This window comes from Oncorhynchus mykiss, chromosome 11 (assembly GCF_057628025.1).
Source record: "Oncorhynchus mykiss isolate SJ-2025 chromosome 11, ASM5762802v1, whole genome shotgun sequence".
Lineage (NCBI taxonomy): Eukaryota > Metazoa > Chordata > Actinopteri > Salmoniformes > Salmonidae > Oncorhynchus > Oncorhynchus mykiss.
The window spans coordinates 83,142,237-83,170,000 of NC_143032.1; the positions used below are offsets into that span (position 1 = coordinate 83,142,237).

General features: G+C 46.5%; 1 protein-coding gene across 1 annotated transcript in view; it reads right to left on the reverse strand.

The window, feature by feature from the left end:
* Positions 1 to 7,961: 7,961 nt before the first annotated feature.
* Positions 7,962 to 27,764, reverse strand: part of snx18a (sorting nexin 18a) — a 24,776-nt gene continuing 4,973 nt past the window's right edge. Inside the window, exon 3 of the mRNA XM_090191260.1 lies at positions 7,962 to 9,815. Coding sequence (XP_090047386.1) covers positions 9,562 to 9,815 — 254 coding nt within the window. The 3' untranslated portion in view covers positions 7,962 to 9,561. The remainder of the gene's footprint in view (positions 9,816 to 27,764) is intronic.

Sequence of the window (27,764 nt, forward strand, 5' to 3'; positions counted from 1 at the left end):
TAATGTGATTGGTTGAGTAACGGTTAATGTGATTGGTTGAGTAACGGTTAATGTGATTGGTTGAGTAACGGTTAATGTGATTGGATGTTCCTTATTTTACTAGGCTACCTGTAGTTGACATTGTGTTATTTCGATGAACAAAAGATGGTTTAATTTTATTTTTTGGCAGTGAGACGAGGCTACCCAGGCGAGAAAAAAAACTCACCCAAATGTATAGCCCCGTTGGAAAATATAAATGTACTGTTTGAAAATGTCAAGAAAAAAACGAAAAAATTTATCAACATTTTATTTGGCAACCCCTCGAAAGCATTTGGGAATACCTGGCCTGACCTATGGAGTTAAAGATGGAGTAGAGGAGCTGCAGTGTTGGAGCCAACAGACGACTACATACGGCTACAGTCAGCTACAGACAGCTACAGTCAGCTACAGTTGTCCTCTGACAACAGACAGCTAGTCAGCTACAGACAGCTACAGTCAGCTACAGACAGCCACAGACAACCCCCGACAGCATTTGCGAATACCTGGCCTGACATATGGAGTTAAAAGATGGAGTAGAGGAGCTGCAGTGTTGGAGCCAACAGACGACTACAGACGGCTACAGACAGCTACAGACAGCTACAGATCCTATTGTTATGTCAACAGCATGTCCTATTGTTATGTCAACATGTCCTATTGTTATGTCAACATGTCCTATTGTTATGTCAACAGCATGTCCTATTGTTATGTCAACAGCATGTCCTATTGTTATGTCAACATGTCCTATTGTTATGTCAACAGCATGTCCTATTGTTATGTCAACATGTCCTATTGTTATGTCAACAGCATGTCCTATTGTTATGTCACCAGCATGTCCTATTGTTACGTCAACAGCATGTCCTATTGTTACGTCAACAGCATGTCCTATTGTTACGTCAACAACATGTCCTATTGTTATGTCAACAGCATGTCCTATTGTTATGTCAACAGCATGTCCTATTGTTACGTCAACAACATGTCCTATTGTTACGTCAACAACATGTCCTATTGTTATGTCAACAGCATGTCCTATTGTTATGTCAACATGTCCTATTGTTATGTCAACAGCATGTCCTATTGTTATGTCAACAGCACGTCCTATTGTTATGTCAACAGCATGTCCTATTGTTATGTCAACAGCATGTCCTATTGTTATGTCAACATGTCCTATTGTTATGTCAACAGCATGTCCTATTGTTATGTCAACAGCATGTCCTATTGTTATGTCAACAGCATGTCCTATTGTTATGTCAACATGTCCTATTGTTATGTCAACAGCATGTCCTATTGTTATGTCAGCATGTCCTATTGTTATGTCAACATGTCTTATTGTTATTTCAATAACATGTCTACAAGATGTCCTATTGTCATGGCCTCTAAACCTTCCTGTCTACTGGACCCTATTCCAACTAAACTACTGAAAGAGCTACTTCCTGTGCTTGGCCCTCCTGTGTTGAACATAATAAACGGCTCCCTATCCTCCGGATGTGTACCAAACTCACTAAAAGTGGCAGTAATAAAGCCTCTCCTGAAAAAGCCCAACCTGACACATGAATTCGTTTTTCAAACTACTCTGCCTATATTCGAATCTCACATGCCTCTAATATCATATATATATATATATATTTTTTTTTTAAGATGTTGCTTCTTGAAGATAAATGTTTATGAAATGCTCCAGGTTTTAGACCCCGATCATACTACTGAGACAACACTCACGAAGGTGGTAAAATGACCTTTTAATGGCGTCAGACCGAGGCTCTGAGTCTGTCCTCGTGCTCCTAGACCTTAGTGCCGCTTTCGAAACCATCGTTCATCACATTTTTTGGAGACTGGAAACCCCTAATTGGTCTGTTCTGGCCTGGTTTAGATCTTATGTGTCTGAAAGGTATCGGTTTGTCTCTGGATGGTTTGTCCTGTGACAAATCAATGGTAAGTTTCGATGTTCCTCAAGGTTCTGTTTTAGGACCCCTATTGTTTTCACTATATATTCTACCTCCTGGTGATGTCATTCGGAAACAAAAATGCCAACTGTCACTGCTATGCAGACAAAACACACCTGTACATTTCGGTGAAACATGGTGAAGCCCCAAAAATGCCTATCCTGGAAGCCTGTATTTCAGACATAAGTGGATGGTGGCAATTTCTTTACTTTTAAACTCGTACAAAACAGAGATGCTAGTTCTATGTTCGGAGAAATAAATTAATCTGCTGTTGGATCTGACAATGAATCTCGATGGTTGTACAGTCGTCTCAAATAAAACTGAAGGACCTCGGCGTTACTCTGCACCCTGATCTCTTCTTTTGACGAACACATCAAAAATATTTCAAGAGCGGCTCCCCCCCCGCCCCAATCTTCGTAACATTGCAAAAAATCTTAAACTTGTCCAAAAAAATTATACAGGAAGCTAATCCATGCTTTTGTCACTTCAAGATTACACTTTTTTTTCTTCTTCTCACTAACAAGGAAACTGACAACGTGTTCAGTGTGACTCAACAGATAATCATACTGATACCGATAAAATCTTACAATACAAATGAATCCCAGGTCAGGACCAAAACATCACAGTTCATGCCTGTCTTATGAAAAAGAAGACTTCCAAGTGCTTTCCCCCCCCCCCCCTTCTCTTTCTGCAGAGTTCATTCTGCTGGAATGTGAGGAGCTTGTACTCAGCAGATTCCTCATGGAAACAGGCTCTGGTCTGTTTTCAATTACTGCCTGTCTGTTGAGCCTCTGCTGCTCTTTGATGGGCCGCTAGCCTCACAGAGGTTACCCTGGACAGATCTAGGAACATTCTGGGAGCTATCACTACCCTCAATCCAGGGACCCTGGACACAGAATTGGCAGATCTAGGAACCCAGGGTTGTATTCATTAAGGCACACCATAGCAAAACCTTTTGCAACAACAACAAAAGTTTAGCCATTCCTTCAGACACTGGGTTCATGTTACAATCCAAACGGAAGGCCACAGTATCAGTATAGACCCTTCTTTGACCTTATTCTGTTTTAATGGAAATTACACGTCAACATTTAACTACATCAACATGTTGAGTCAACCCGGAGCATTCCGTCAAGAACTGAACCCATTTGCTGTCCAGTCTTGACAATAGCAAACAGCCCTCTGAGCCAACATTTAACTACATCAACATGTTGAGTCAACCCGGAGCATTCCGTCAAGAACTGAACCCATTTGCTGTCCAGTCTTGACAATAGCAAACAGCCCTCTGAGCCAACATTTAACTACATCAACATGTTGAGTCAACCCGGAGCATTCCGTCAAGAACTGAACCCATGGTCACCTTTGCTGTCCAGTCTTGACAATAGCAAACAGCCCTCTGAGCCAACATTTAACTACATCAACATGTTGAGTCAACCCGGAGCATTCCGTCAAGAACTGAACACATGGTCACCTTTGCTGTCCAGTCTTGACAATAGCAAACAGCCCTCTGAGCCAACATTTAACTACATCAACATGTTGAGTCAACCCGGAGCATTCCGTCAAGAACTGAACCCATGGTCACCTTTGCTGTCCAGTCTTGACAATAGCAAACAGCCCTCAGAGCCAACATTTAACTACATCAACATGTTGAGTCAACCCGGAGCATTCCGTCAAGAACTGAACCCATGGTCACCTTTGCTGTCCAGTCTTGACAATAGCAAACAGCCCTCAGAACCAACATTTAACTACATCAACATGTTGAGTCAACCCGGAGCATTCCGTCAAGAACTGAACCCATGGTCACCTTTGCTGTCCAGTCTTGACAATAGCAAACAGCCCTCAGAACCAGACTAAGCTCTGATTACAGCAGTTTACTTTGTGTTTTTGTGGAACAGGCATCTGGAAACAATTTTCATAGGACAGTAAAGTATTTAATTTACAGGAGGTCAACAAGAAGGCAGGGGGAAGTCTTGTCTGTCTGACAGTGTTGAACACATTAACAGAGCCCTACCACTAACCCAGCTAGGTCAACGAGAAGGCAGGGGGAAGTCTTGTCTGTCTGACAGTGTTGAACACATTAACAGAGCCCTACCACTAACCCAGCTAGGTCAACGAGAAGGCAGGGGGAAGTCTTGTCTGTCTGACAGTGTTGGACACATTAACAGAGCCCTACCACTAACCCAGCTAGGTCAACGAGAAGGCAGGGGGAAGTCTTGTCTGACAGTGTTGAACACATTAACAGAGCCCTACCACTAACCCAGCTAGGTCAACGAGAAGGCAGGGGGAAGTCTTGTCTGACAGTGTTGAACACATTAACAGAGCCCTACCACTAACCCAGCTAGGTCAACGAGAAGGCAGGGGAAGTCTTGTCTGATAGTGTTGGACACATTAACAGAGCCCTACCACTAACCCAGCTAGGTCAACGAGAAGGCAGGGGGAAGTCTTGTCTGTCTGACAGTGTTGAACACATTAACAGAGCCCTACCACTAACCCAGCTAGGTCAACGAGAAGGCAGGGGAAGTCTTGTCTGATAGCGTTGGACACATTAACAGAGCCCTACCACTAACCCAGCTAGGTCAACGAGAAGGCAGGGGGAAGTCTTGTCTGTCTGACAGTGTTGAACACATTAACAGAGCCCTACCACTAACCCAGCTAGGTCAACGAGAAGGCAGGGGGAAGTCTTGTCTGTCTGACAGTGTTGAACACATTAACAGAGCCCTACCACTAACCCAGCTAGGTCAACGAGAAGGCAGGGTGAAGTCTTGTCTGACAGTGTTGGACACATTAACAGAGCCCTACCACTAACCCAGCTAGGTCAACGAGAAGGCAGGGGAAGTCTTGTCTGTCTGACAGTGTTGAACACATTAACAGAGCCCTACCACTAACCCAGCTAGGTCAACGAGAAGGCAGGGGGAAGTCTTGTCTGACAGTGTTGAACACATTAACAGAGCCCTACCACTAACCCAGCTAGGTCAACGAGAAGGCAGGGGGAAGTCTTGTCTGACAGTGTTGAACACATTAACAGAGCCCTACCACTAACCCAGCTAGTGTCCAGAAGAGCTGAAAGGACTGTCTCAGATCCTGCTGCCATCACCCACCACCACCACATCCTTCACACATGGATTCTCCTCCAACCCAAACAAAACACACTTCCTTCCTTTCTCCAAATATCTATCTATCTATCTTTCTCCATTCCAAGACAAGGCTGAGATTTATTTTTTTCCACAGCAAATTTTGTCCGTGACAAAACTTTTTTTTCTCTCCCCAGTACAGATTAATAGGATTTCTCGGGGATAACGGATGTTCAATCAAACAACATACTCATTTAAGAGTATCACTCAAATCTTCCGTCATTTAAGGGAAATTATTTAATGATAAAAGTGATAGCAACACATTCAGTGAAAAGCTGTTGAACTTGGCTGCTTGGAGGATGTACCTTGTCATCTTCTCTGGCACAGGACATGTGTATCTGATGGCTAGCCTGATCCTGATCCTGATCCTGAGCCTGTTCCTGAGCCTGTTCCCGAGCCTGATCCCGAGCCTGATCCCGAGCCTGATCCCGAGCCTGATCCTGAGCCTGATCCAGGAGCCTGATCCTGATCCTGACGGCAGGTCTGTCATCAGATCAGTGTAGCCTACGTCGGACTAGTTAGATTACGTGTGAAGAAGCAGGGAGAAATGAACCCTTTTGGACCAGACAAGACCCCTGGGAGTCCCTGAGCAGAAACATCACAATGTGACAGCAGACATGTACAAATGAGATACGTGGAGGAGTTTATGTAGTTTATTTAGTCTCTGACTCGACACGAAAACTGGCACATAAGTTGAAATAACAGGAGAGTCAGGCTGGCTGAGGTGTCCAGATCTGTACTAGGATCAGTAGACAATTAATAACAGGAGAGGAAGGATGTCTACCCATCAACCAGTCTGACTGACAGACTAACATCCATCAACCTTAAAAAAAAAAATAAAGTTAAAAAGATTAACATTGTGCAAGAATAATATTTAGAGTCATTTTTTTCCAAATAACTTTGTGATTTCAGGGAGGGCTAAAATGTCCAGTTTAGTTTCAGTCTGAGCCGACTGTCCAGTCCATTTCAGTCTGTGTTAATCCATTTCAGTCTGAGCCGACTGTCCAGTCCATTTCAGTCTGTGTTAATCCATTTCAGTCCGAGCCGACTGTCCAGTCCATTTCAGTCTGAGCCGACTGTCCAGTCCATTTCAGTCTGTGTTAATCCATTTCAGTCTGAGCCGACTGTCCAGTCCATTTCAGTCTGTGTTAATCCATTTCAGTCCGAGCCGACTGTCCAGTCCATTTCAGTCTGTGTTAATCCATTTCAGTCCGAGCCGACTGTCCAGTCCATTTCAGTCTGAGCCGACTGTCCAGTCCATTTCAGTCTGAGACATGTTCCTTTGCGCTCCAAGGCTATGAACCTTTAAGCAGGCAGAGTTCATGGTCCCATGATATCCACTGAATGGAATCCAAGCCTGCAGTAAGAACAGAACAGGTTATCCCACCGAGCGCAGGTGTCGCTTTCTTCCCCTCTGTGTAAATCAGCCTTGTCCCAGTCAGAATGATCCAGCCACGTGCTCTACATTGACACCCCTGAATCAGACTTCAGTCTCTGAAGGGAGAATCATCGAGGTCAGCACTCCAAGCAGTCCAGACGGACTCTGCTCCCCATCGGCTGGGCACTTCTCTCAACTCCAACAAAACACAAGTTCAAAAGCATCGCGTGGTCCTTGATAACCTTTCTATAATATTTGCAACAAACAAGCATCTTAAAAACTAAATATGAGAATATATTTATATTACATAAACCTTTATAGAAGTTATTTAAAAAAAAAATTAAAATAATGTATCATCAGAGAGAGACAATCCAAAAAAAAAGAAGGCACAAGTCCGGTTGTCTGGTCTGCTAGGAGTCTGTGTGAGATGGGACTTCCCAAATGGAACACTATTCCCCTATATAGCGCACTACGCATAGGGGCTCTGGTCAAAAGTAGTGCACTATATATTAGTAAGTATGAAGACATTTGGGACACACCCACTATGAGGAGCTCAAGTGTTATGGCAGAAGGCAGCATTATAACGGTTTGAAGCCACTAAACAGTGTTGCTTTACGGTAGAGACTACCCCCCCTCTGAACACTGTCCCTTTATGGGACTCCTCCTTACTAACCAGTCACGTTGTTTAAAACAGGTTTAGTGGACATAGTGTGATCTACAAGGTTAAGATACCTCCCCGTGTAGCTACAAGCAGCAGTAGGGGATAACACGTTTACAGGAGAGGGTATTTTGATCGTCCCCCTCTGTCTTAAGTCACGATTAAGATAATAATTCATCAATAATTAAGATAATAATTCATCAATAATTAAGATAATAAGCATATCCACCCACTCGCTGGACTACGACACCTACCAAACCAAATCGCGACGAGGATAGCCCTCGCTAAATCAACACTTACAACCAACCCAGGTTTGCCTCGTCGTCGATCAAAAACTAAAACAGAAGCTTTAACGACCTTCTGCTTCTGTAGTCTCACGTCTGAGTGGCTCCCCTCCTAAACCGCCTCAGTGTTTTCTCTACATAGAAAAGCATTGGGCTGTCTGCTGCCTCAGTGTTTTCTCTACATAGAAAAGCATTGGGCTGTCCGCTGCCTCAGTGTTTTCTCTACATAGAAAAGCATTGGGCTGTCCGCTGCCTCAGTGTTTTCTCTACATAGAAAAGCATTGGGCTGTCTGCTGCCTCAGTGTTTTCTCTACATAGAAAAGCATTGGGCTGTGCGCTGCCTCAGTGTTTTCTCTACATAGGAAAGCATTGGGCTGTCTGCTGCCTCAGTGTTTTCTCTACATAGAAAAGCATTGGGCTGTGCGCTGCCTCAGTGTTTTCTCTACATAGGAAAGCATTGGGCTGTCTGCTGCCTCAGTGTTTTCTCTACATAGAAAAGCATTGGGCTGTCCGCTGCCTCAGTGTTTTCTCTACATAGAAAAGCATTGGGCTGTCCGCTGCCTCAGTGTTTTCTCTACATAGGAAAGCATTGGGCTGTCCGCTGCCTCAGTGTTTTCTCTACATAGAAAAGCATTGGGCTGTCTGCTGCCTCAGTGTTTTCTCTACATAGAAAAGCATTGGGCTGTCCGCTGCCTCAGTGTTTTCTCTACATAGAAAAGCATTGGGCTGTCCGCTGCCTCAGTGTTTTCTCTACATAGAAAAGCATTGGGCTGTCCGCTGCCTCAGTGTTTTCTCTACATAGAAAAGCATTGGGCTGTCCGCTGCCTCAGTGTTTTCTCTACATAGAAAAGCATTGGGCTGTCCGCTGCCTCAGTGTTTTCTCTACATAGAAAAGCATTGGGCTGTGCGCTGCCTCAGTGTTTTCTCTACATAGAAAAGCATTGGGCTGTCCGCTGCCTCAGTGTTTTCTCTACATAGAAAAGCATTGGGCTGTGCGCTGCCTCAGTGTTTTCTCTACATAGAAAAGCATTGGGCTGTGCGCTGCCTCAGTGTTTTCTCTACATAGGAAAGCATTGGGCTGTCCGCTGCCTCAGTGTTTTCTCTACATAGAAAAGCATTGGGCTGTCTGCTGCCTCAGTGTTTTCTCTACATAGAAAAGCATTGGGCTGTCCGCTGCCTCAGTGTTTTCTCTACATAGGAAAGCATTGGGCTGTCTGCTGCCTCAGTGTTTTCTCTACATAGGAAAGCATTGGGCTGTCTGCTGCCTCAGTGTTTTCTCTACATAGGAAAGCATTGGGCTGTCCGCTGCCTCAGTGTTTTCTCTACATAGAAAAGCATTGGGCTGTCCGCTGCCTCAGTGTTTTCTCTACATAGAAAAGCATTGGGCTGTGCGCTGCCTCAGTGTTGTTTTCGGACCGTCTATGGCCAAACAGTAAAATAAAATAAAAATATGGAAAAACATTTTTCAGTGTAAACTTAAAAACGACTAAAACAAGATATAAAGTATGTAGAAAAACTAATATATATATATATATATTTCTTAAATAACAGCCTCTGTAAAAAGTAACAATCACCATTACAAAAGCCAGGAAGAGCCAGGGAGAATCTAAAATAAAAAAAATGATGCATTCAGGAATAATTGTCATGGCATGGGGCCCCCATTCATTTCATTAGAATGTTTGAGCCACTCAGACAGCATAAACCACATGGCAAAATGTGTAGAATTATAGGATATAAGCTTTAAAACAGATACATTTTGTCACGCCCATGGCCACGCCCCTGCCACGCCCACCACCCAAGCCCCATTTTGATCCAGGAAAAACAACACTGCATTAAAACCCATTTAAACAAAGCCAGACGTCAACTCAAGCCCCTTCAAAACAGTAGCCACCATACATGGAATCAACATCCAGCCTTCAGGGGACTATCCAGGTCGGTCAGTGTTGTCTGTGTCTTCTCACAGTGGATTGTATTGCTGTTTGGCAGTTGAAGGTAATGTCCACCTGGGGCTTCAATGATTGGCCGACTGAGGGAGGTCAAGGGTCATTTCTGGACCAATCGGGGAAGGGGGGGGTCGGATATGAGATCTCGACCAATCAGAACGTGGTCAATCGGATTTAGACCAATCAGGGGTGTCTATTAGTCTCCCCCCTCTACTCTAAGCATTGTCATACTTCTGTAGGGCCTCCTCCAGCTTTCCGGTGATCTTCTGGAAGAAGCCAATCTGCTCGGTTAGATACTGCTGCATCTGGGCCTTGAAGTCCCTCACCCGGACCTGATGGAAGTGCTGGATCTCTGCCAGCGTGGCGAAGGAGATGATGTTACAGCGCTCGTTGACGCCGTCCGCCTGGGGAGCGTCCATCTTGCCTTCCTCAACGTGCTTCTGGGACTCCTTCACCTTGGTAAGTGCTCCTGGAGAGAGAGGAGAGAGGAGAGGGTCAGTACTCCAGGAGAGGGTCAGTGGTCCAGGAGAGAGAGGAGAGGGTCAGTGGTCCAGGAGAGAGAGGAGAGGGTCAGTGGTCCAGGAGAGAGAGGAGAGGGTCAGTGGTCCAGGAGAGAGCGGAGAGGGTCAGTCCTCCAGGAGAGAGAGGAGAGGGTCAGTGGTCATGGAGAGAGAGGAGAGGGTCAGTGGTCCAGGAGAGAGAGGAGAGGGTCAGTGGTCCAGGAGAGAGAGGAGAGGGTCAGTGGACCAGGAGAGAGAGGAGAGGGTCAGTGGACCAGGAGAGAGAGGAGAGGGTCAGTGGTCCAGGAGAGAGAGGAGAGGGTCAGTGGTCCAGGAGAGAGAGGAGAGGGTCAGTGGTCCAGGAGAGAGAGGAGAGGGTCAGTGGTCCAGGAGAGAGAGGAGAGGGTCAGTGGTCCATGAGAGAGAGGAGAGGGTCAGTGGTCCAGGAGAGAGAGGAGAGGATCAGAACTCCAGGAGAGAGAGGAGAGGGTCAGTGGTCCAGGAGAGAGAGGAGAGGGTCAGTGGTCCAGGAGAGAGAGGAGAGGATCAGAACTCCAGGAGAGAGAGGAGAGGGTCAGTGGTCCAGGAGAGAGAGGAGAGGAAACAACAGAATAGAGGGTTAAGTCTCAATTGACAGCAAGTTCACATATGTGCATAGCGTGGGGAAAATAGTCTGAGTTGCCATTTTTATCGACTTCATTAAAAAGGCATAGTTAACCCAAATTACAACATGACAATGGTTTCCTCACCCTTTACGTTGTCTTTGGACAAGGTGTGACAGAAATACATGCTTTGGTTTAGTTTCCCTAACACTGTGCCAACATGCTAACATTTTAGCATTTTGTGGCACAAATATCAGACTTTTTCCACACATGTTCAAAACGCCTATAAGCAACTGTGTTGAGCTTCACAATGAATTTGAGATATTTTCCGTTAATTTGGACATGATGTGAAAAAAAATAAAAACCGCTAATATTGGTCTCATAACTTAAATGATAAGTGTGCTACAAATGCTAAAACCTTAGCATGTGGAAACAGTGACAGGGAAACAAAACCATTAGCATGTGGAAACAGTCCAGGGAAACAAAACCATTAGCCTGTGGAAACAGTCCAGGGAAACAAAACCATTAGCATGTGGAAACAGTCCAGGGAAACAAAACCATTAGCATGTGGAAACAGTCCAGTGAAACAAAACCATTAGCATGTGGAAACAGTCCAGGGAAACAAAACCATTAGCATGTGGAAACAGTCCAGGGAAACAAAACCATTAGCATGTGGAAACAGTACCAGGGAAACAAAACCATTAGCATGTGGAAACAGTCCAGGGAAACAAAACCATTAGCATGTGGAAACAGTCCAGGGAAACAAAACCATTAGCATGTGGAAACAGTCCAGGGAAACAAAACCATTAGCATGTGGAAACAGTCCCAGGGAAACAAAACCATTAGCATGTGGAAACAGTCCAGGGAAACAAAACCATTAGCATGTGGAAACAGTACCAGGGAAACAAAACCATTAGCATGTGGAAACAGTCCAGGGAAACAAAACCATTAGCATGTGGAAACAGTCCAGGGAAACAAAACCATTAGCATGTGGAAACAGTCCAGGGAAACAAACCCATTAGCATGTGGAAACAGTACCAGGGAAACAAAACCATTAGCATGTGGAAACAGTACCAGGGAAACAAAACCACAGCATGGACTGCCGTCATAACTTGTCCGGCTGACAGGGTAAAGAATCCAACGTGTCATTTTGTAATTTGGGTGAACTCTCCCTTTAGAGGAAGAGGGGCTGGGTTCTAAAGTCAACATCACAACAACATTACTTTACCATTACACAGACATAACATTATATTACATAGCCTAACACATAAAGAGACTTCCATTAAAACCTCTCATAACAGATCATTATAGATCTCCAACGGGCTCGATGACACCGAGGGCTCAACCCCAAAATAGTCTTCCTGGCATGAACAACCGGTTCCCATCGGCCTGAGATCTGACTAGGCCCGAGTCTGTGGGCATTATTATTGGCTATGATAATGGGTCTGAAAGGGGGAAGTAAAAGCTAAAAATACTCATGTATTACCGCACAGGCCTGGTCTATAGCCATGGAGGGGATTTAAAGCATTACAACGCAGCATGGCTTTTCAAACAATGAATACAGTCCAGGGCAATGATAGAGTTCTGGGGCACTGACAGAGTTTCCGGGGCACTGACAGAGTTCCCGGGGCACTGACAGAGTTCCCGGGGCACTGACAGAGTTCCCGGGGCACTGACAGAGTTCCCGGGGCACTGACAGAGTTCCCGGGGCACTGACAGAGTTCCAGGGGCACTGACAGAGTTCCGGGGCACTGACAGAGTTCCAGGGGCACTGACAGAGTTCCGGGGCACTGACAGAGTTCCGGGGCACTGACAGAGTTCCGGGGCACTGACAGAGTTCCAGGGGCACTGACAGAGTTCCGGGGCACTGACAGAGTTCCCGGGGCACTGACAGAGTTCCGGGGCACTGACAGAGTTCCAGGGGCACTGACAGAGTTTCCGGGGCACTGACAGAGTTCCGGGGCACTGACAGAGTTCCGGGGCACTGACAGAGTTCCGGGGCACTGACAGAGTTTCCGGGGCACTGACAGAGTTCCGGGGCACTGACAGAGTTCCCGGGCACTGACAGAGTTCCGGGGCACTGACAGAGTTCCAGGGGCACTGACAGAGTTCCAGGGGCACTGACAGAGTTCCCGGGGCACTGACAGAGTTCCAGGGGCACTGACAGAGTTCCAGGGGCACTGACAGAGTTCCAGGGGCACTGACAGAGTTCCAGGGGCACTGACAGAGTTCCCGGGGCACTGACAGAGTTCCAGGGGCACTGACAGAGTTTCCGGGGCACTGACAGAGTTCCGGGGCACTGACAGAGTTCCGGGGCACTGACAGAGTTCCGGGGCACTGACAGAGTTCCGGGGCACTGACAGAGTTCCGGGGCACTGACAGAGTTCCCGGGCACTGACAGAGTTCCGGGGCACTGACAGAGTTCCAGGGGCACTGACAGAGTTCCAGGGGCACTGACAGAGTTCCGGGGCACTGACAGAGTTTCCGGGGCACTGACAGAGTTCCGGGGCACTGACAGAGTTTCCGGGGCACTGACAGAGTTCCGGGGCACTGACAGAGTTCCGGGGCACTGACAGAGTTCCGGGGCACTGACAGAGTTCCCGGGGCACTGACAGAAGCCAACAGAAAAAGGGAAGGGGAATTCATTTGTTTGTCTTTTTGTCAATTTAGGATACTCTTAATGTACATGCAAAAGCAATGCTACTTCATTAACCTAAACAAACAATATTGTGAATATTAAGTTATATTCAACAAATATGGCAGGCTAAACAAGACCTTACTGAACCTCCCTTTTAGAAAGGAGGCACAGGTTTTGGTTCTCACCATCACACTACTTCACCCCTTTCGTTGCCAAGTTGTATGCCTAAACAATGTGTGACCCAGCTGACCAGACAGCTGCATCCCACTTAGTTTCTGCTTGACTGAAGCGTGCACAAATAATTAGCACAGAATCAGAAACTCCCTCTCCCTAACCACCCTCTCCCTCGCTCCCTAACCCAACTCTCCCTCCCCTCACCCTACTCGCTCTCTCTCCCCCTAACCCTACTCTCTCTCTCTCCCCCTAACCCTACTCTCTCTCTCTCCCCCTCACCCTACTCGCTCCCTAACCCTACTCTCTCCCCCTCACCCTACTCGCTCCCTAACCCTACTCTCTCCCCCTCACCCTACTCGCTCCCTAACCCTACTCTCTCCCCATAACCCTACTCTCTCTCTCCCCCTAACCCACTCTCTCTAACCCTACTCTCTCTCTAACCCTACTCTCTCTAATCCCTCTCCCCCTAACCCACTCTCTCTCTAACCCTACTCTCTCTAATCCCTCTCTCTCTAACCCTACTCTCTCTCTCCCTCCCTCACCCTACTCTCTCTCTCTCCCCCTAACCCACTCTCTCTCTAACCCCTCTCTCTCTCTAATCCCTCTCTAACCCTACTCTCTCTCTAATCCCTCTCTCTCTAACCCTACTCTCTCTCTCCCTCCCTCACCCTACTCTCTCTCTCCCTCCCTCACCCTACTCTCTCTCTCTCCCCCTAACCCACTCTCTCTCTAACCCCTCTCCCCCTAACCCACTCTCTCTCTAACCCTACTCTCTCTCTAATCCCTCTCTCTCTAACCCTACTCTCTCTCTCCCTCCCTCACCCTACTCTCTCTCTCTCCCCCTAACCCACTCTCTCTCTAACCCTACTCTCTCTCTAATCCCTCTCTCTCTAATCCCTCTCTCTAATCCCTCTCTCTAATCCCACTCTCTCCCTCCCTCCCTCACCCTACTCTCTCTCTCTCCCCCTAACCCACTCTCTCTCTAACCCTACTCTCTCTCTAATCCCTCTCTCTAATCCCTCTCTCTAATCCCTCTCTCTAATCCTACTCTCTCTCTAACCCTACTCTCTCTCTAACCCTACTCTCTCTCTAATCCCTCTCTCTCTAATCCCTCTCTCTAATCCCTCTCTCTAATCCCACTCTCTCTCTAACCCTACTCTCTCTAACCCTACTCTCTCTCTAATCCCTCTCTCTAATCCTACTCTCTCTCTAACCCTACTCTCTCTCTAATCCCTCTCTCTAATCCTACTCTCTCTCTAACCCTACTCTCTCTCTAATCCCTCTCTCTAATCCTACTCTCTCTCTAACCCTACTCTCTCTCTAATCCCTCTCTCTAATCCTACTCTCTCTCTAACCCTACTCTCTCTCTAATCCCTCTCTCTAATCCTACTCTCTCTCTAACCCTACTCTCTCTCTAATCCCTCTCTCTCTAATCCCTCTCTCTAATCCCTCTCTCTAATCCCACTCTCTCTAACCCTACTCTCTCTCTAATCCCTCTCTCTAATCCTACTCTCTCTCTAACCCTACTCTCTCTCTAATCCCTCTCTCTAATCCTACTCTCTCTCTAACCCTACTCTCTCTCTAATCCCTCTCTCTCTAATCCCTCTCTCTAATCCCTCTCTCTAATCCCACTCTCTCTCTAACCCTACTCTCTCTCTAACCCTACTCTCTCTCTAATCCCTCTCTCTCTAATCCCTCTCTCTAATCCCTCTCTCTAATCCCACTCTCTCTCTAACCCTACTCTCTCTCTAATCCCTCTCTCTAACCCTACTCTCTCTCTAACCCTACTCTCTCTCTAATCCCTCTCTCTCTAATCCCTCTCTCTAATCCCTCTCTCTAATCCCACTCTCTCTCTAACCCTACTCTCTCTAACCCTACTCTCTCTCTAATCCCTCTCTCTAACCCTACTCTCTCTCTCCCTCCCTCCCTCACCCTACTCTCTCTCTCTCCCCCTAACCCACTCTCTCTCTAACCCTACTCTCTCTCTAATCCCTCTCTCTCTAACCCTACTCTCTCTAATCCCTCTCTCTCTAACCCGACTCTCTCTCTCTAACCCTACTCTCTCTCTCTAACCCTACTCTCTCTCTCTAACCCTACTCTCTCTCTCTAACCCTACTCTCTCTCTCTAACCCTACTCTCTCTCTAACCCTACTCTCTCTCTAACCCTACTCTCTCTAACCCTTCTCTCTCTGACCCTACTCTCTCTCTGACCCTACTCTCTCTCTAACCCTACTCTCTCTCTCCCTCCCCCTAACCTTACTCTCTCTCTAATCCCCCTCTCTCACGCCCTACTCTCTCTCTCCCCCTAACCCTACTCTCTCTCCCCCTAACCCTACTCTCTCCCCCTATTCTCTCTTCCTAACCCTACTCTCTCTTCCTAACCCTACTCTCTCGCTCTCTCTCTTCCTAACCCTACTCTCTCTCCCTCTTCCTAACCCTACTCTCTCTCCCTCTTCCTAACCCTACTCTCTCTCTCTCTTCCTAACCCTACTCTCTCTCTCTCTTCCTAACCCTACTCTCTCTCTCTCTTCCTAACCCTACTCTCTCTCTCTTCCTAACCCTACTCTCTCTCTCTCTTCCTAACCCTACTCTCTCTCTCTCTTCCTAACCCTACTCTCTCTCTCTCATCCTAACCCTACTCTCTCTCTCTCTTCCTAACCCTACTCTCTCTCTCTCTTCCTAACCCTACTCTCTCTCTCTCTTCCTAACCCTACTCTCTCTCTCTCTTCCTAACCCTACTCTCTCTCTCTCTTCCTAACCCTACTCTCTCTCTCTCTTCCTAACCCTACTCTCTCTCTCTCTTCCTAACCCTACTCTCTCTCATCCTAACCCTACTCTCTCTCATCCTAACCCTACTCTCTCTCATCCTAACCCTACTCTCTCTCATCCTAACCCTACTCTCTCTCATCCTAACCCTACTCTCTCTCATCCTAACCCTACTCTCTCTCATCCTAACCCTATCTCCCTCCTCTCCCTAACCCTACTCTCCTCATATTACCTGGGGTCTGACTCTGGTGTGAAACAAGCAAATGCAACAAGGGTCCGATGTTGTCTTTTGTAGGATGTGTTCAACATGTAGGACTAGTTAGACTAGGATTTCTGATAAAAACAGAGAATTATGGGAATTTGGGAACGTTTTTGAATATTCGCAACCCTACACAGGTCTGTTCTAAATCATTAAAGATAAACATGTTGTTGGTCTTTCAGGGGGAGGGAGTGAAACTATCCTCACCTTTCAGGCATGCAGCCAACCTTCCTGCATGATTCTGCCCCGGGATTTGGTGTCATTTAGTGAACTCAGTCACCATGAGTAATTGCCTCTGTCAAAATAAAAGAGCTGGGATTGGTCTGTCCCTGACAGGAAGACCTTTCATTGGCCAATCATCAAGAGAAAGTAAATACACTGACGTTGCACTCTGTTGTCTGCTCTCTCACATAGACCTCACAGGAAACAGGAAATGTCTGTTTTTGCAATAGAGGACTAATGGTCATTTCTCCATGTGTAAGAAACATATTTTTTTAATGTAACCTTTATTTAACTAGGCAAGTTAGTTTTAAAGAACAAATTCTTATTTACAATGACGGCCTACCCCAGCTAAACCCTCCCAATCACGGCCGGTTGTGATACAGCCTGGAATCGAACCAGGGTGTCTGTAGTAGTGCCTTAGACCGCTGCGCCCTAATGATTATACATTGGTTTGGCGTTTGTGTAAAGTTTAACAACCCTGCAGGAAATAGTTACGTTCTCCTAGGAAATACATCTATTCAAGTCCACTCTATTCAGACCTGACACAGATCATCATCATTCATTATAAAGCTAATTCTACTCCATTCCAGACTCCACAAGAAAATGGGAGATGTCTGTTTCTGCAATAGAAGTGCAATGGTCCCTTCTCAATGCCGTGTGCAACAAAAGCCAACATCTATCATTTAAAGAGAAAACTGACAGCGTTTAAAACTACTTTTGCAGATATGAAACAAAAACAAAAGATATGCTTCAAAACCCAACTTTATCAAGAGGTTTGGAGAAAAAAAAAGGGTTCTGTGTGACTCAACGTTCCATGACATAGTAAGGAATTGTTCGGCAGAATAGGATGCAGTTCAATGCATTATTTAATTTAATAAATTCACCAATACATTTCTTGGTAGTCCAACAATAATATTGCTATATCAGGTTGTAAATCACAGCTGGTCTGGTACACTGTTTTCTGCCTCCAGCCAATCGGATGCAATGTTTTGGTTTAAATGACTGTAAACTAAGGCTGGGAATGTCAATACAATCTCACTAGCAAAGGGCAGTCATAACGTGGCCAAACACAAAGCCCGCGGGCTAAAATAAAAATAAAAAGGGACACACAAGTGAGTCATGTACTTTATGAAATTACAGCCTGATGCGCTTGCGTAGGTGAATTCAACTGACGCAAACGTTCGTGTGTCCGGTTTACAGCGCGCAGCTGATGTTCTGTTTGGATTCTTTACATACAATAGAAATAAGTGGAATCATTTTTATGTAATTCATTTCATTATTCTTTTGGACCAAATTTCATATACACAAATGTAAATTTACAAACAGAAAACCACATTTTCGTACCCTACAAAAAGAAATTGAACTGTATTTTAAGACGGTTAAATGCTCTACTAACAAAAAAGCTGTTAGAATTGTAAGTATATGCATGTCCCTTAAGGTCCTTGTGTAATCGTAATGTGATATTGTACCCCCCAGCCCCGCCCCCAGCCCCGCCCCTAGCTCGATTGTCTATTGTTTTGTAATCTATGTATGCTTGTGTTCCCTCATGTGATTTATGTATTGATTTGAAATTAATAATACAAATTAAAAAAATAATAAAAAAATAAAAAAAGCGAGCAGCGGAAGGAAAGTGTACAGACACGTGCCACAGTCCTAGCTAGGCTACTAAAAATGTTGCAGTCTGGCTTTGGTTTTTAAAGCCCGGATAATATATCCTCGAAAAAAACTAAACCATGCAGTGCAAAAAAAAGGAAAAACACGTTTTAAAAAGATTAAAATGGTTACAAAACAACCTATATTGTTGTTATTTGGAGGTAAACACTTTTGCATTATTATACACATCTGCGAGCATAGCAGCAAAGGCTGGACAAATATGATTTATCTGTTGTTTTAATATGTTAAATGCTATCCTACAGTATATACATAAGTGGACATTATAAAAAAGGGCAATTTTTTTTCTCTAATAAAAACAATGGCCAGTTTGGGTAGCAGTTGTAAAAAGAATTGGAAAAACAAAGAGGCCGCCCACGATTTCGTTTTGGATTTTTTTTCAATACCGCCTATGCACCGTTTGCGTTTGACACCTCATGGCTAGCGTAGCTATTTATTTAGCAAGCTAAAAAAACACATTAGTCTAACATTAACTAGCTAGCTAGTTGGGAGGATGTCATATCCTTTAGAGGCTGTAACGTAAACAAAATGTGGACAAAGTCAAGGGGTCTGAATACTTTCTGAATGCACTGTACATATGGGGCAATTTAGCAATTAGGATTATATAGATATAGATAAATGCAAAAAAAATTATGGTGCGGGCCTTGTGCTAGAAACACTATAATTTGCAAATAAATACATTTAAAATCCTACAATGTGATTTTCTGGATTTTTTTTTCTCATTTTGTCTGTCATAGTTGAAGTGTACCTATGATGACAATTACAGGCCTCTCTCATCTTTTTAAGTGGGAGAACTTGCACAATTGGTGGCTGACTAAATACTTTTTTGCCCCACTGTACATATATTATATATGCACGCCCAATTTTTCAGTTTTTGATTTGTTAAAAAAGTTTGAAATATCCAATAAATGTCGTTCCACTTCATGATTGTGTCCCACTTGTTGTTGATTCTTCACAAAAAAATACAGTTTTATATCTTTATGTTTGAAGCCTGAAATGTGGCAAAAGGTCGCAAAGTTCAAGGGGGCCGAATACTTTCGCAAGGCACTGTACATCCACAGGTACACCTCCAATTGACTTGAATGATGTCAATTAAACTATCAGAAGCTTCTAAAGCCATGAAATAATTTTCTGGAATTTTCCAAGCTGTTTAAAGGCACAGTCAAGTTAGTGTATGTAAACTTCTGACCCACTGGAATTGTGATACAGTGAATTATAAGTGAAATAATCTGTCTGTAAACAATTGTTGGAAAAATTACTTGTGTCATGCACAAAGTAGATGTCCTAACCGACTTGCCAAAACTACAGTTTGTTAACAAGAAATTAGTGGAGTGGTTGAAAAACGAATATATATATATAACAGAAAGAAAAAAATTGTGAAAAAAATTGCTCTAACAGTCAAAAAAATGTAAAATGCCCATCCCTATGTCTGAGTGATGAGCCGTAGGTTTGATGTTGGTTTGAGGTTGGTGTAAAATGTACAAGCTTATGAAAAACAATTTCCTGCTCAGAGGACAATAAATCTATTTTATTCTACAGTATTCTGTCCAGACATACCACAGACAGACTTGTGCATGAAGCGTGGAAAACATGCTGACATTCCCTAAAATAAGCCCCCCCCTCATCTTGGAAATATCTCTGCTCCACTGCTGAGGTTTAACCCAGATCCACAGAATCTCTAATGCGGAACAGATTAATACAGATACACAGACAAACGAGAAAGAGAGAGAGAGAGAGAAGTAGAAAACAGAGAGACGGGGAGAGAGAGAGAGAAGGAGAGAACAGAGAGAGAAAGAGGGAGAGAGAAGTGAGAGAGAGAGCGAAGGCGAGAACAGAGAGAAAGAGGGAGAGAGAAGTGAGAGAGAGAGAGCGAGAGAACAGGGAGAGCGAGACAAGGAGAGAACAGAGAGAAATAGGGAGAGAGAAGTGAGAGCGAGCAAGAGAAGAGGGAGAGCGAGAGAGACAGGAAGAGAGAGGCTGTATTTTCTCCTACACTGAGAGAACGATAGACTTATCAGCAATTTATTTTACAAAATTGAAAACAAAAACATTTTGAAAACAAAACCAGAAAATCCAGTATCTTTGTGCCATATTAGTTGCAGAATATATAGCACCTGCCAGACCGTAGGGCCAGCCAGTGGAATGACCAAACACAGCATTATCATTGCTTCCTGTGTCTTTGTCACTATTTCATTATTGTCCTCGTTCATTTCTTACTGTAGTGTCCTGTTAATTGTTACTAGTCAATGACTATTATCATTTTTCCTGTGCTGAACTCTACTCTGCTGACTTGCCTTGTTAAATGAAAGGTTAAATAAATACTACAATAAAAAATAAAAAAAAACCTGCTCTGCCGAACCCTGCTCTGCTCTGCCGGATACCGAACCCTGCTCTGCTCTGCCGGGTACCGAACCCTGCTCTGCTCTACCGGGACCGAACCCTGCTCTGCTCTGCCGGGACCGAACCCTGCTCTGCTCTGCCGGGACCGAACCCTGCTCTGCCGGGACCGAACCCTGCTCTGCTCTGCCGGATACCGAACCCTGCTCTGCTCTGCCGGATACCGAACCCTGCTCTGCTCTGCCGGATACCGAACCCTGCTCTGCTCTGCCGGATACCGAACCCTGCTCTGCTCTACCGGGACCGAACCCTGCTCTGCTCTGCCGGGACCGAACCCTGCTCTGCTCTGCTGGGACCGAACCCTGCTCTGCTCTGCCGGGACCGAACCCTGCTCTGCCGGGACCGAACCCTGCTCTGCTCTGCCGGATACCGAACCCTGCTCTGCTCTGCCCTGCCGGGACCGAACCCTGCTCTACCAGATACCGAACCCTGCTCTGCTCTGCTGGATACCGAACCCTGCTCTGCTCTGCCGGATACCGAACCCTGCTCTGCTCTGCCGGATACCGAACCCTGCTCTGCTCTGTCGGATACCGAACCCTGCTCTGCCGGGACCGAACCCTGCTCTGCTCTGCCGGGACCGAACCCTGCTCTGCTCTGCCGGGACCGAACCCTGCTCTGCTCTGCCGGATACCGAACCCTGCTCTGCTCTGCCGGGACCGAAACCTGCTCTACCGGATACCGAACCCTGCTCTGCTCTGCCGGATACCGAACCCTGCTCTGCCGGATACCGAACCCTGCTCTGCTCTGCTCTGCCGGATACCGAACCCTGCTCTGCCGGATACCGAACCCTGCTCTGCTCTGCCGGATACCGAACCCTGCTCTGCTCTGCCGGATACCGAACCCTGCTCTGCTCTGCCGGATACCGAACCCTGCTCTGCTCTGCCGGATACCGAACCCTGCTCTGCTCTGCCGGATACCGAACCCTGCTCTGCTCTGCCGGATACCAATCCCTGCTCTGCTCTGCCGGATACCGAACCCTGCTCTGCCGGATACCGAACCCTGCTCTGCCGGATACCGAACCCTGCTCTGCCGGATACCGAACCCTGCTCTGCCGGATACCGAACCCTGCTCTGCCGGATACCGAACCCTGCTCTTCTCTGCCCGGATACCGAACCCTGCTCTTCTCTGCCCGGATACCGAACCCTGCTCTTCTCTGCCCGGATACCGAACCCTGCTCTTCTCTGCCCGGATACCGAACCCTGCTCTTCTCTGCCCGGATACCGAACCCTGCTCTTCTCTACCCTGCTCTGCTCTGCCCTGCCGGGACCGAACCCTGCTCTGCTCTGCCGGATACCGAACCCTGCTCTGCTCTGCCGGATACCGAACCCTGCTCTGCTCTGCCGGATACCGAACCCTGCTCTGCTCTGCCGGATACCGAACCCTGCTCTGCTCTGCCGGATACCGAACCCTGCTCTGCTCTGCCGGATACCGAACCCTGCTCTGCTCTGCCGGATACCGAACCCTGCTCTGCTCTGCCGGATACCGAACCCTGCTCTGCTCTGCCGTATACCGAGCCCTGCTCTGCTCTGCCGTATACCGAGCCCTGCTCTGCTCTGCCGGGACCGAACCCTGCCCTGCCGGGACCGAACCCTGCCCTGCCGGGACCGAACCCTGCCCTGCCGGATACCGAACCCTGCTCTGCCGGATACCGAACCCTGCTCTACCGGATACCGAACCCTGCTCTGCTCTGCCGGATACCGAACCCTGCTCTGCTCTGCCGGATACCGAACCCTGCTCTGCCGGATACCGAACCCTGCTCTTCTCTGCCCGGATACCGAACCCTGCTCTTCTCTGCCCGGATACCGAACCCTGCTCTTCTCTGCCCGGATACCGAACCCTGCTCTTCTCTGCCCGGATACCGAACCCTGCTCTGCTCTGCCCTGCCGGGACCGAACCCTGCTCTGCTCTGCCGGATACCGAACCCTGCTCTGCTCTGCCGGATACCGAACCCTGCTCTGCTCTGCCGGATACCGAACCCTGCTCTGCTCTGCCGGATACCGAACCCTGCTCTGCTCTGCCGGATACCGAACCCTGCTCTGCTCTGCCGGATACCGAACCCTGCTCTGCTCTGCCGGGACCGAACCCTGCTCTGCCGGGACCGAACCCTGCCCTGCCGGATACCGAACCCTGCTCTGCCGGATACCGAACCCTGCTCTACCGGATACCGAACCCTGCTCTGCTCGATACCGAACCCTGCTCTGCTCTGCCGGATACCGAACCCTGCTCTGCCGGATACCGAACCCTGCTCTGCTCTGCCGGATACCGAACCCTGCTCTGCTCTGCCGGATACCGAACCCTGCTCTGCTCTGCCGAATACCGAACCCTGCTCTGCTCTGCCGGATACCGAACCCTGCTCTGGTCTGCCGGATACCGAACCCTGCTCTGCCCTGCCGGATACCGAACCCTGCTCTGCCGGATTTATTTATTAATTTATTTCACCTTTATTTAACCAGGTAGGCAAGTTGAGAACAAGTTCTAATTTACAATTGCGACCTGGCCAAGATAAAGCAAAGCAGTTCGACACATACAACGACACAGAGTTACACATGGAGTAAAACAAACATACAGTCAATAATACAGTATAAACAAGTCTATATACGATGTGAGCAGATGAGGTGAGATAAGGGAGGTAAAGGCAAAAAGGCCATGGTGGCAAAGTAAATACAATATAGCAAGTAAAACACTGGAATGGTAGATTTGCAATGGGAGAATGTGCAAAGTAGAAATAAAAATAATGGGGTGCAAAGGAGCAAAATATAAATAAATTAATTAAATACAGTAGGGAAAGAGGTAGTTGTTTGGGCTAAATTATAGGTGGGCTATGTACAGGTGCAGTAATCTGTGAGCTGCTCTGACAGTTGGTGCTTAAAGCTAGTGAGGGAGATAAGTGTTTCCAGTTTCAGAGATTTTTGTAGTTCATTCCAGTCATTGGCAGCAGAGAACTGGAAGGAGAGGCGGCCAAAGAAAGAATTGGTTTTGGGGGTGACTAGAGAGATATACCTGCTGGAGCGTGTGCTACAGGTGGGAGATGCAATGGTGACCAGCGAGCTGAGATAAGGGGGGACTTTACCTAGCAGGGTCTTGTAGATGACATGGAGCCAGTGGGTTTGGCGACGAGTATGAAGCGAGGGCCAGCCAACGAGAGCGTACAGGTCGCAATGGTGGGTAGTATATGGGGCTTTGGTGACAAAACGGATTGCACTGTGATAGACTGCATCCAATTTGTTGAGTAGGGTATTGGAGGCTATTTTGTAAATGACATCGCCAAAGTCGAGGATTGGTAGGATGGTCAGTTTTACAAGGGTATGTTTGGCAGCATGAGTGAAGGATGCTTTGTTGCGAAATAGGAAGCCAATTCTAGATTTAACTTTGGATTGGAGATGTTTGATATGGGTCTGGAAGGAGAGTTTACAGTCTAACCAGACACCTAAGTATTTGTAGTTGTCCACGTTCTAAGTCAGAGCCGTCCAGAGTAGTAATGTTGGACAGGCGGGTAGGTACAGGTAGCGATCGGTTGAAGAGCATGCATTTAGTTTTACTTGTATTTAAGAGCAATTGGAGGCCACGGAAGGAGAGTTGTATGGCATTGAAGCTTGCCTGGAGGGTTGTTAACACAGTGTCCAAAGAAGGGCCGGAAGTATACAGAATGGTGTCGTCTGCGTAGAGGTGGATCAGAGACTCACCAGCAGCAAGAGCGACCTCATTGATGTATACAGAGAAGAGAGTCGGTCCAAGAATTGAACCCTGTGGCACCCCCATAGAGACTGCCAGAGGTCCGGACAGCAGACCCTCCGATTTGACACACTGAACTCTATCAGAGAAGTAGTTGGTGAACCAGGCGAGGCAATCATTTGAGAAACCAAGGCTGTCGAGTCTGCCGATGAGGATGTGGTGATTGACAGAGTCGAAAGCCTTGGCCAGATCAATGAATACGGCTGCACAGTAATGTTTCTTATCGATGGCGTTTAAGATATCATTTAGGACCTTGAGCGTGGCTGAGGTGCACCCATGACCAGCTCTGAAACCAGATTGCATAGCAGAGAAGGTATGGTGAGATTCGAAATGGTCGGTAATCTGTTTGTTGACTTGGCTTTCGAAGACCTTAGAAAGGCATGGTAGGATAGATATAGGTCTGTAGCAGTTTGGGTCAAGAGTGTCCCCCCCTTTGAAGAGGGGGATGACCGCAGCTGCTTTCCAATCTTTGGGAATCTCAGACGACACGAAAGAGAGGTTGAACAGGCTAGTAATAGGGGTGGCAACAATTTTGGCAGATAATTTTAGAAAGAAAGGGTCCAGATTGTCTAGCCCGGCTGATTTGTAGGGGTCCAGATTTTGCAGCTCATTCAGAACATCAGCTGAGCAGATTTGGGAGAAGGAGAAATGGGGAAGGCTTGGGCGAGTTGTTGTGGGGGGTGCAGTGCTGTTGACCGGGGTAGGAGTAGCCAGGTGGAAAGCATGGCCAGCCGTAGAAAAATGCTTATTGAAATTCTCAATTATGGTGGATTTATCAGTGGTGACAGTGTTTCCTATCTTCAGTGCAGTGGGCAGCTGGGAGGAGGTGTTCTTATTCTCCATGGACTTTACAGTGTCCCAGAACTTTGAGTTAGTGTTGCAGGAAGTAAATTTCTGCTTGAAAAAGCTAGCCTTGGCTTTTCTAACTGCCTGTGTATAATGGTTTCTAGCTTCCCTGAACAGCTGCATATCACGGGGGCTGTTCGATGCTAATGCAGAACGCCATAGGATGTTTTTGTGTTGGTTAAGGGCAGTCAGGTCTGGGGAGAACCAAGGGCTATATCTGTTCCTGGTTCTAAATTTCTTGAAAGGGGCATGTTTATTTAAGATGGTTAGGAAGGCATTTTAAAAAAATATCCAGGCATCCTCTACTGACGGGATGAGATCAATATCGTTCCAGGATACCCCGGCCAGGTCGATTAGAAAGGCCTGCTCGCTGAAGTGTTTCAGGGAGCGTTTTACAGTGATGAGTGGAGGTCGTTTGACCGCTGACCCATTACGGATGCAGGCAATGAGGCAGTGATCGCTGAGATCTTGGTTGAAAACAGCAGAGGTGTATTTAGAGGGCAAGTTGGTTAGGATGATATCTATGAGGGTGCCCGTGTTTAAGGCTTTGGGGAGGTACCTGGTAGGTTCATTGATAATTTGTGTGAGGTTGAGGGCATCAAGTTTAGATTGTAGGATGGCTGGGGTGTTAAGCATGTTCCAGTTAAGGTCGCCTAGCAGCACAAGCTCTGAAGATAGATGGGGGGCAATCAGTTCACATATGGTGTCCAGAGCACAGCTGGGGGCAGAGGGTGGTCTATAGCAGGCGGCAACGGTGAGAGACTTGTTTTTAGAGAGGTGGATTTTTAAAAGTAGAAGTTCAAATGGTTTGGGTACAGACCTGGATAGTAGGACAGAACTCTGCAGACTATCTTTGCAGTAGATTGCAACACCGCCCCCTTTGGCAGTTCTATCTTGTCTGAAAATGTTGTAGTTTGGAATTAAAATGTCTGAATTTTTGGTGGTCTTCCTAAGCCAGGATTCAGACACAGCTAGAACATCCGGGTTGGCAGAGTGTGCTAAAGCAGTGAATAGAACAAACTTAGGGAGGAGGTTTCTAATGTTAACATGCATGAAACCAAGGCTATTACGGTTACAGAAGTTGTCAAAAGAGAGCGCCTGGGGAATAGGAGTGGAGCTAGGCACTGCAGGGCCTGGATTCACCTCTACATCACCAGAGGAACAGAGTAGGAGTAGAATAAGGGTGCGGCTAAAAGCAATAAGAATTGGTCGTTTAGAACGTCTGGAACAGAGAGTAAAAGGAGGTATCTGGGGGCGATAAAATAGCATCAAGGTATAATGTACAGACAAAGGTAAGGTAGGATGTGAATACAGTGGAGGTAAACCTAGGTATTGAGTGATGAAGAGAGAGATATTGTCTCTAGAAACATCATTGAAACCAGGAGATGTCATTGCATGTGTGGGTGGTGGAACTAATAGGTTGGATAAGGTATAATGAGCAGGACTAGAGGCTCTACAGTGAAATAAGCCAATAAACACTAACCAGAACAGCAATGGACAAGGCATATTGACATTAAGGAAAGGCATGCTCAGTCGAGTGATCAAAAGGGTCCAGTGAGTGGAGAGGTTGGTTGGGGGTCACGGCGATTTAGACAGCTAAATCGGTAGCAAGCTAGCATAGGATGGAGGTCTTATTAGCCAACTCTTGCGTTCCGTCAGTAGATTAGTGGGTTTCCGTGTGGTAGAGGGGATTAATCCAAATCACACAACAACAACAAAAATAAAAACAATAGATATAGTTATAGAGGCCCAAGAAGAAAAATAAATAAATAAAAAATCAAATAAAAATTGTCCGATTGTCTATTCAGATAGCAGCCGATAAGATAGCCAACGGCTAGCAGGCCGCAGATGGGCGCCCAGGCAACGTTGCGCCGGAGGAGCCAGCCGGACAATTCCCTCGGGTAGATAACGTCGGCAGTCCAGCTGTGAAGGCCCGGTGGGGCTCCGCGTAGGCAGCAAAACGGGTCCGGATAGGTGACTGCAGCCCAGGAGTGATTGATGGAACTCTTCAGCTCCGGAACAATTGATGTTAGCTCCGAAATCGACGAAAGCCGATAGTCACACGGATAGCAGCTAGCTAGCTGTGAGATCCAGGTATATACATACAATCACATTAAAATATATATTTTTTTTTTACTATTTTCTACACTGTGGAATAATAGTGAAGACATCAAAACTATGAAATAACACAGATGGAATCATGTAGTAACCAAAAACAAAGTGTTAAACAAAATCAAAATAGATTTTATATTTGAGATTCTTCAAAATAGCCACCTTTTGCCTTGACGACAGCTCCTCATTAAAAGGCTAGCTAGCTACGTCAGCTGCAGACACATATTGGCTACCTAGCAACATGACATCATTTCTCATTTCTGGAGGCAGTGGAAACACAATTTGACCTAGCCCACCCAAGGCCAGCCCAACCTAGGTGGACTTCAAACTGCCAATGGAAGAGGGGCTCAACACCGCCATGGTTTGTTGGACAAAGCCATGTGGAAATGAATGCTGTTTTTAAATGTAAAAAAATTGGGAGGGGGGGGGGGGGGAATAAATTCCTTAAATAAGGTCAGAGGTGAACACAGATCTTATACGTTTAGTTCTATGTGATAAT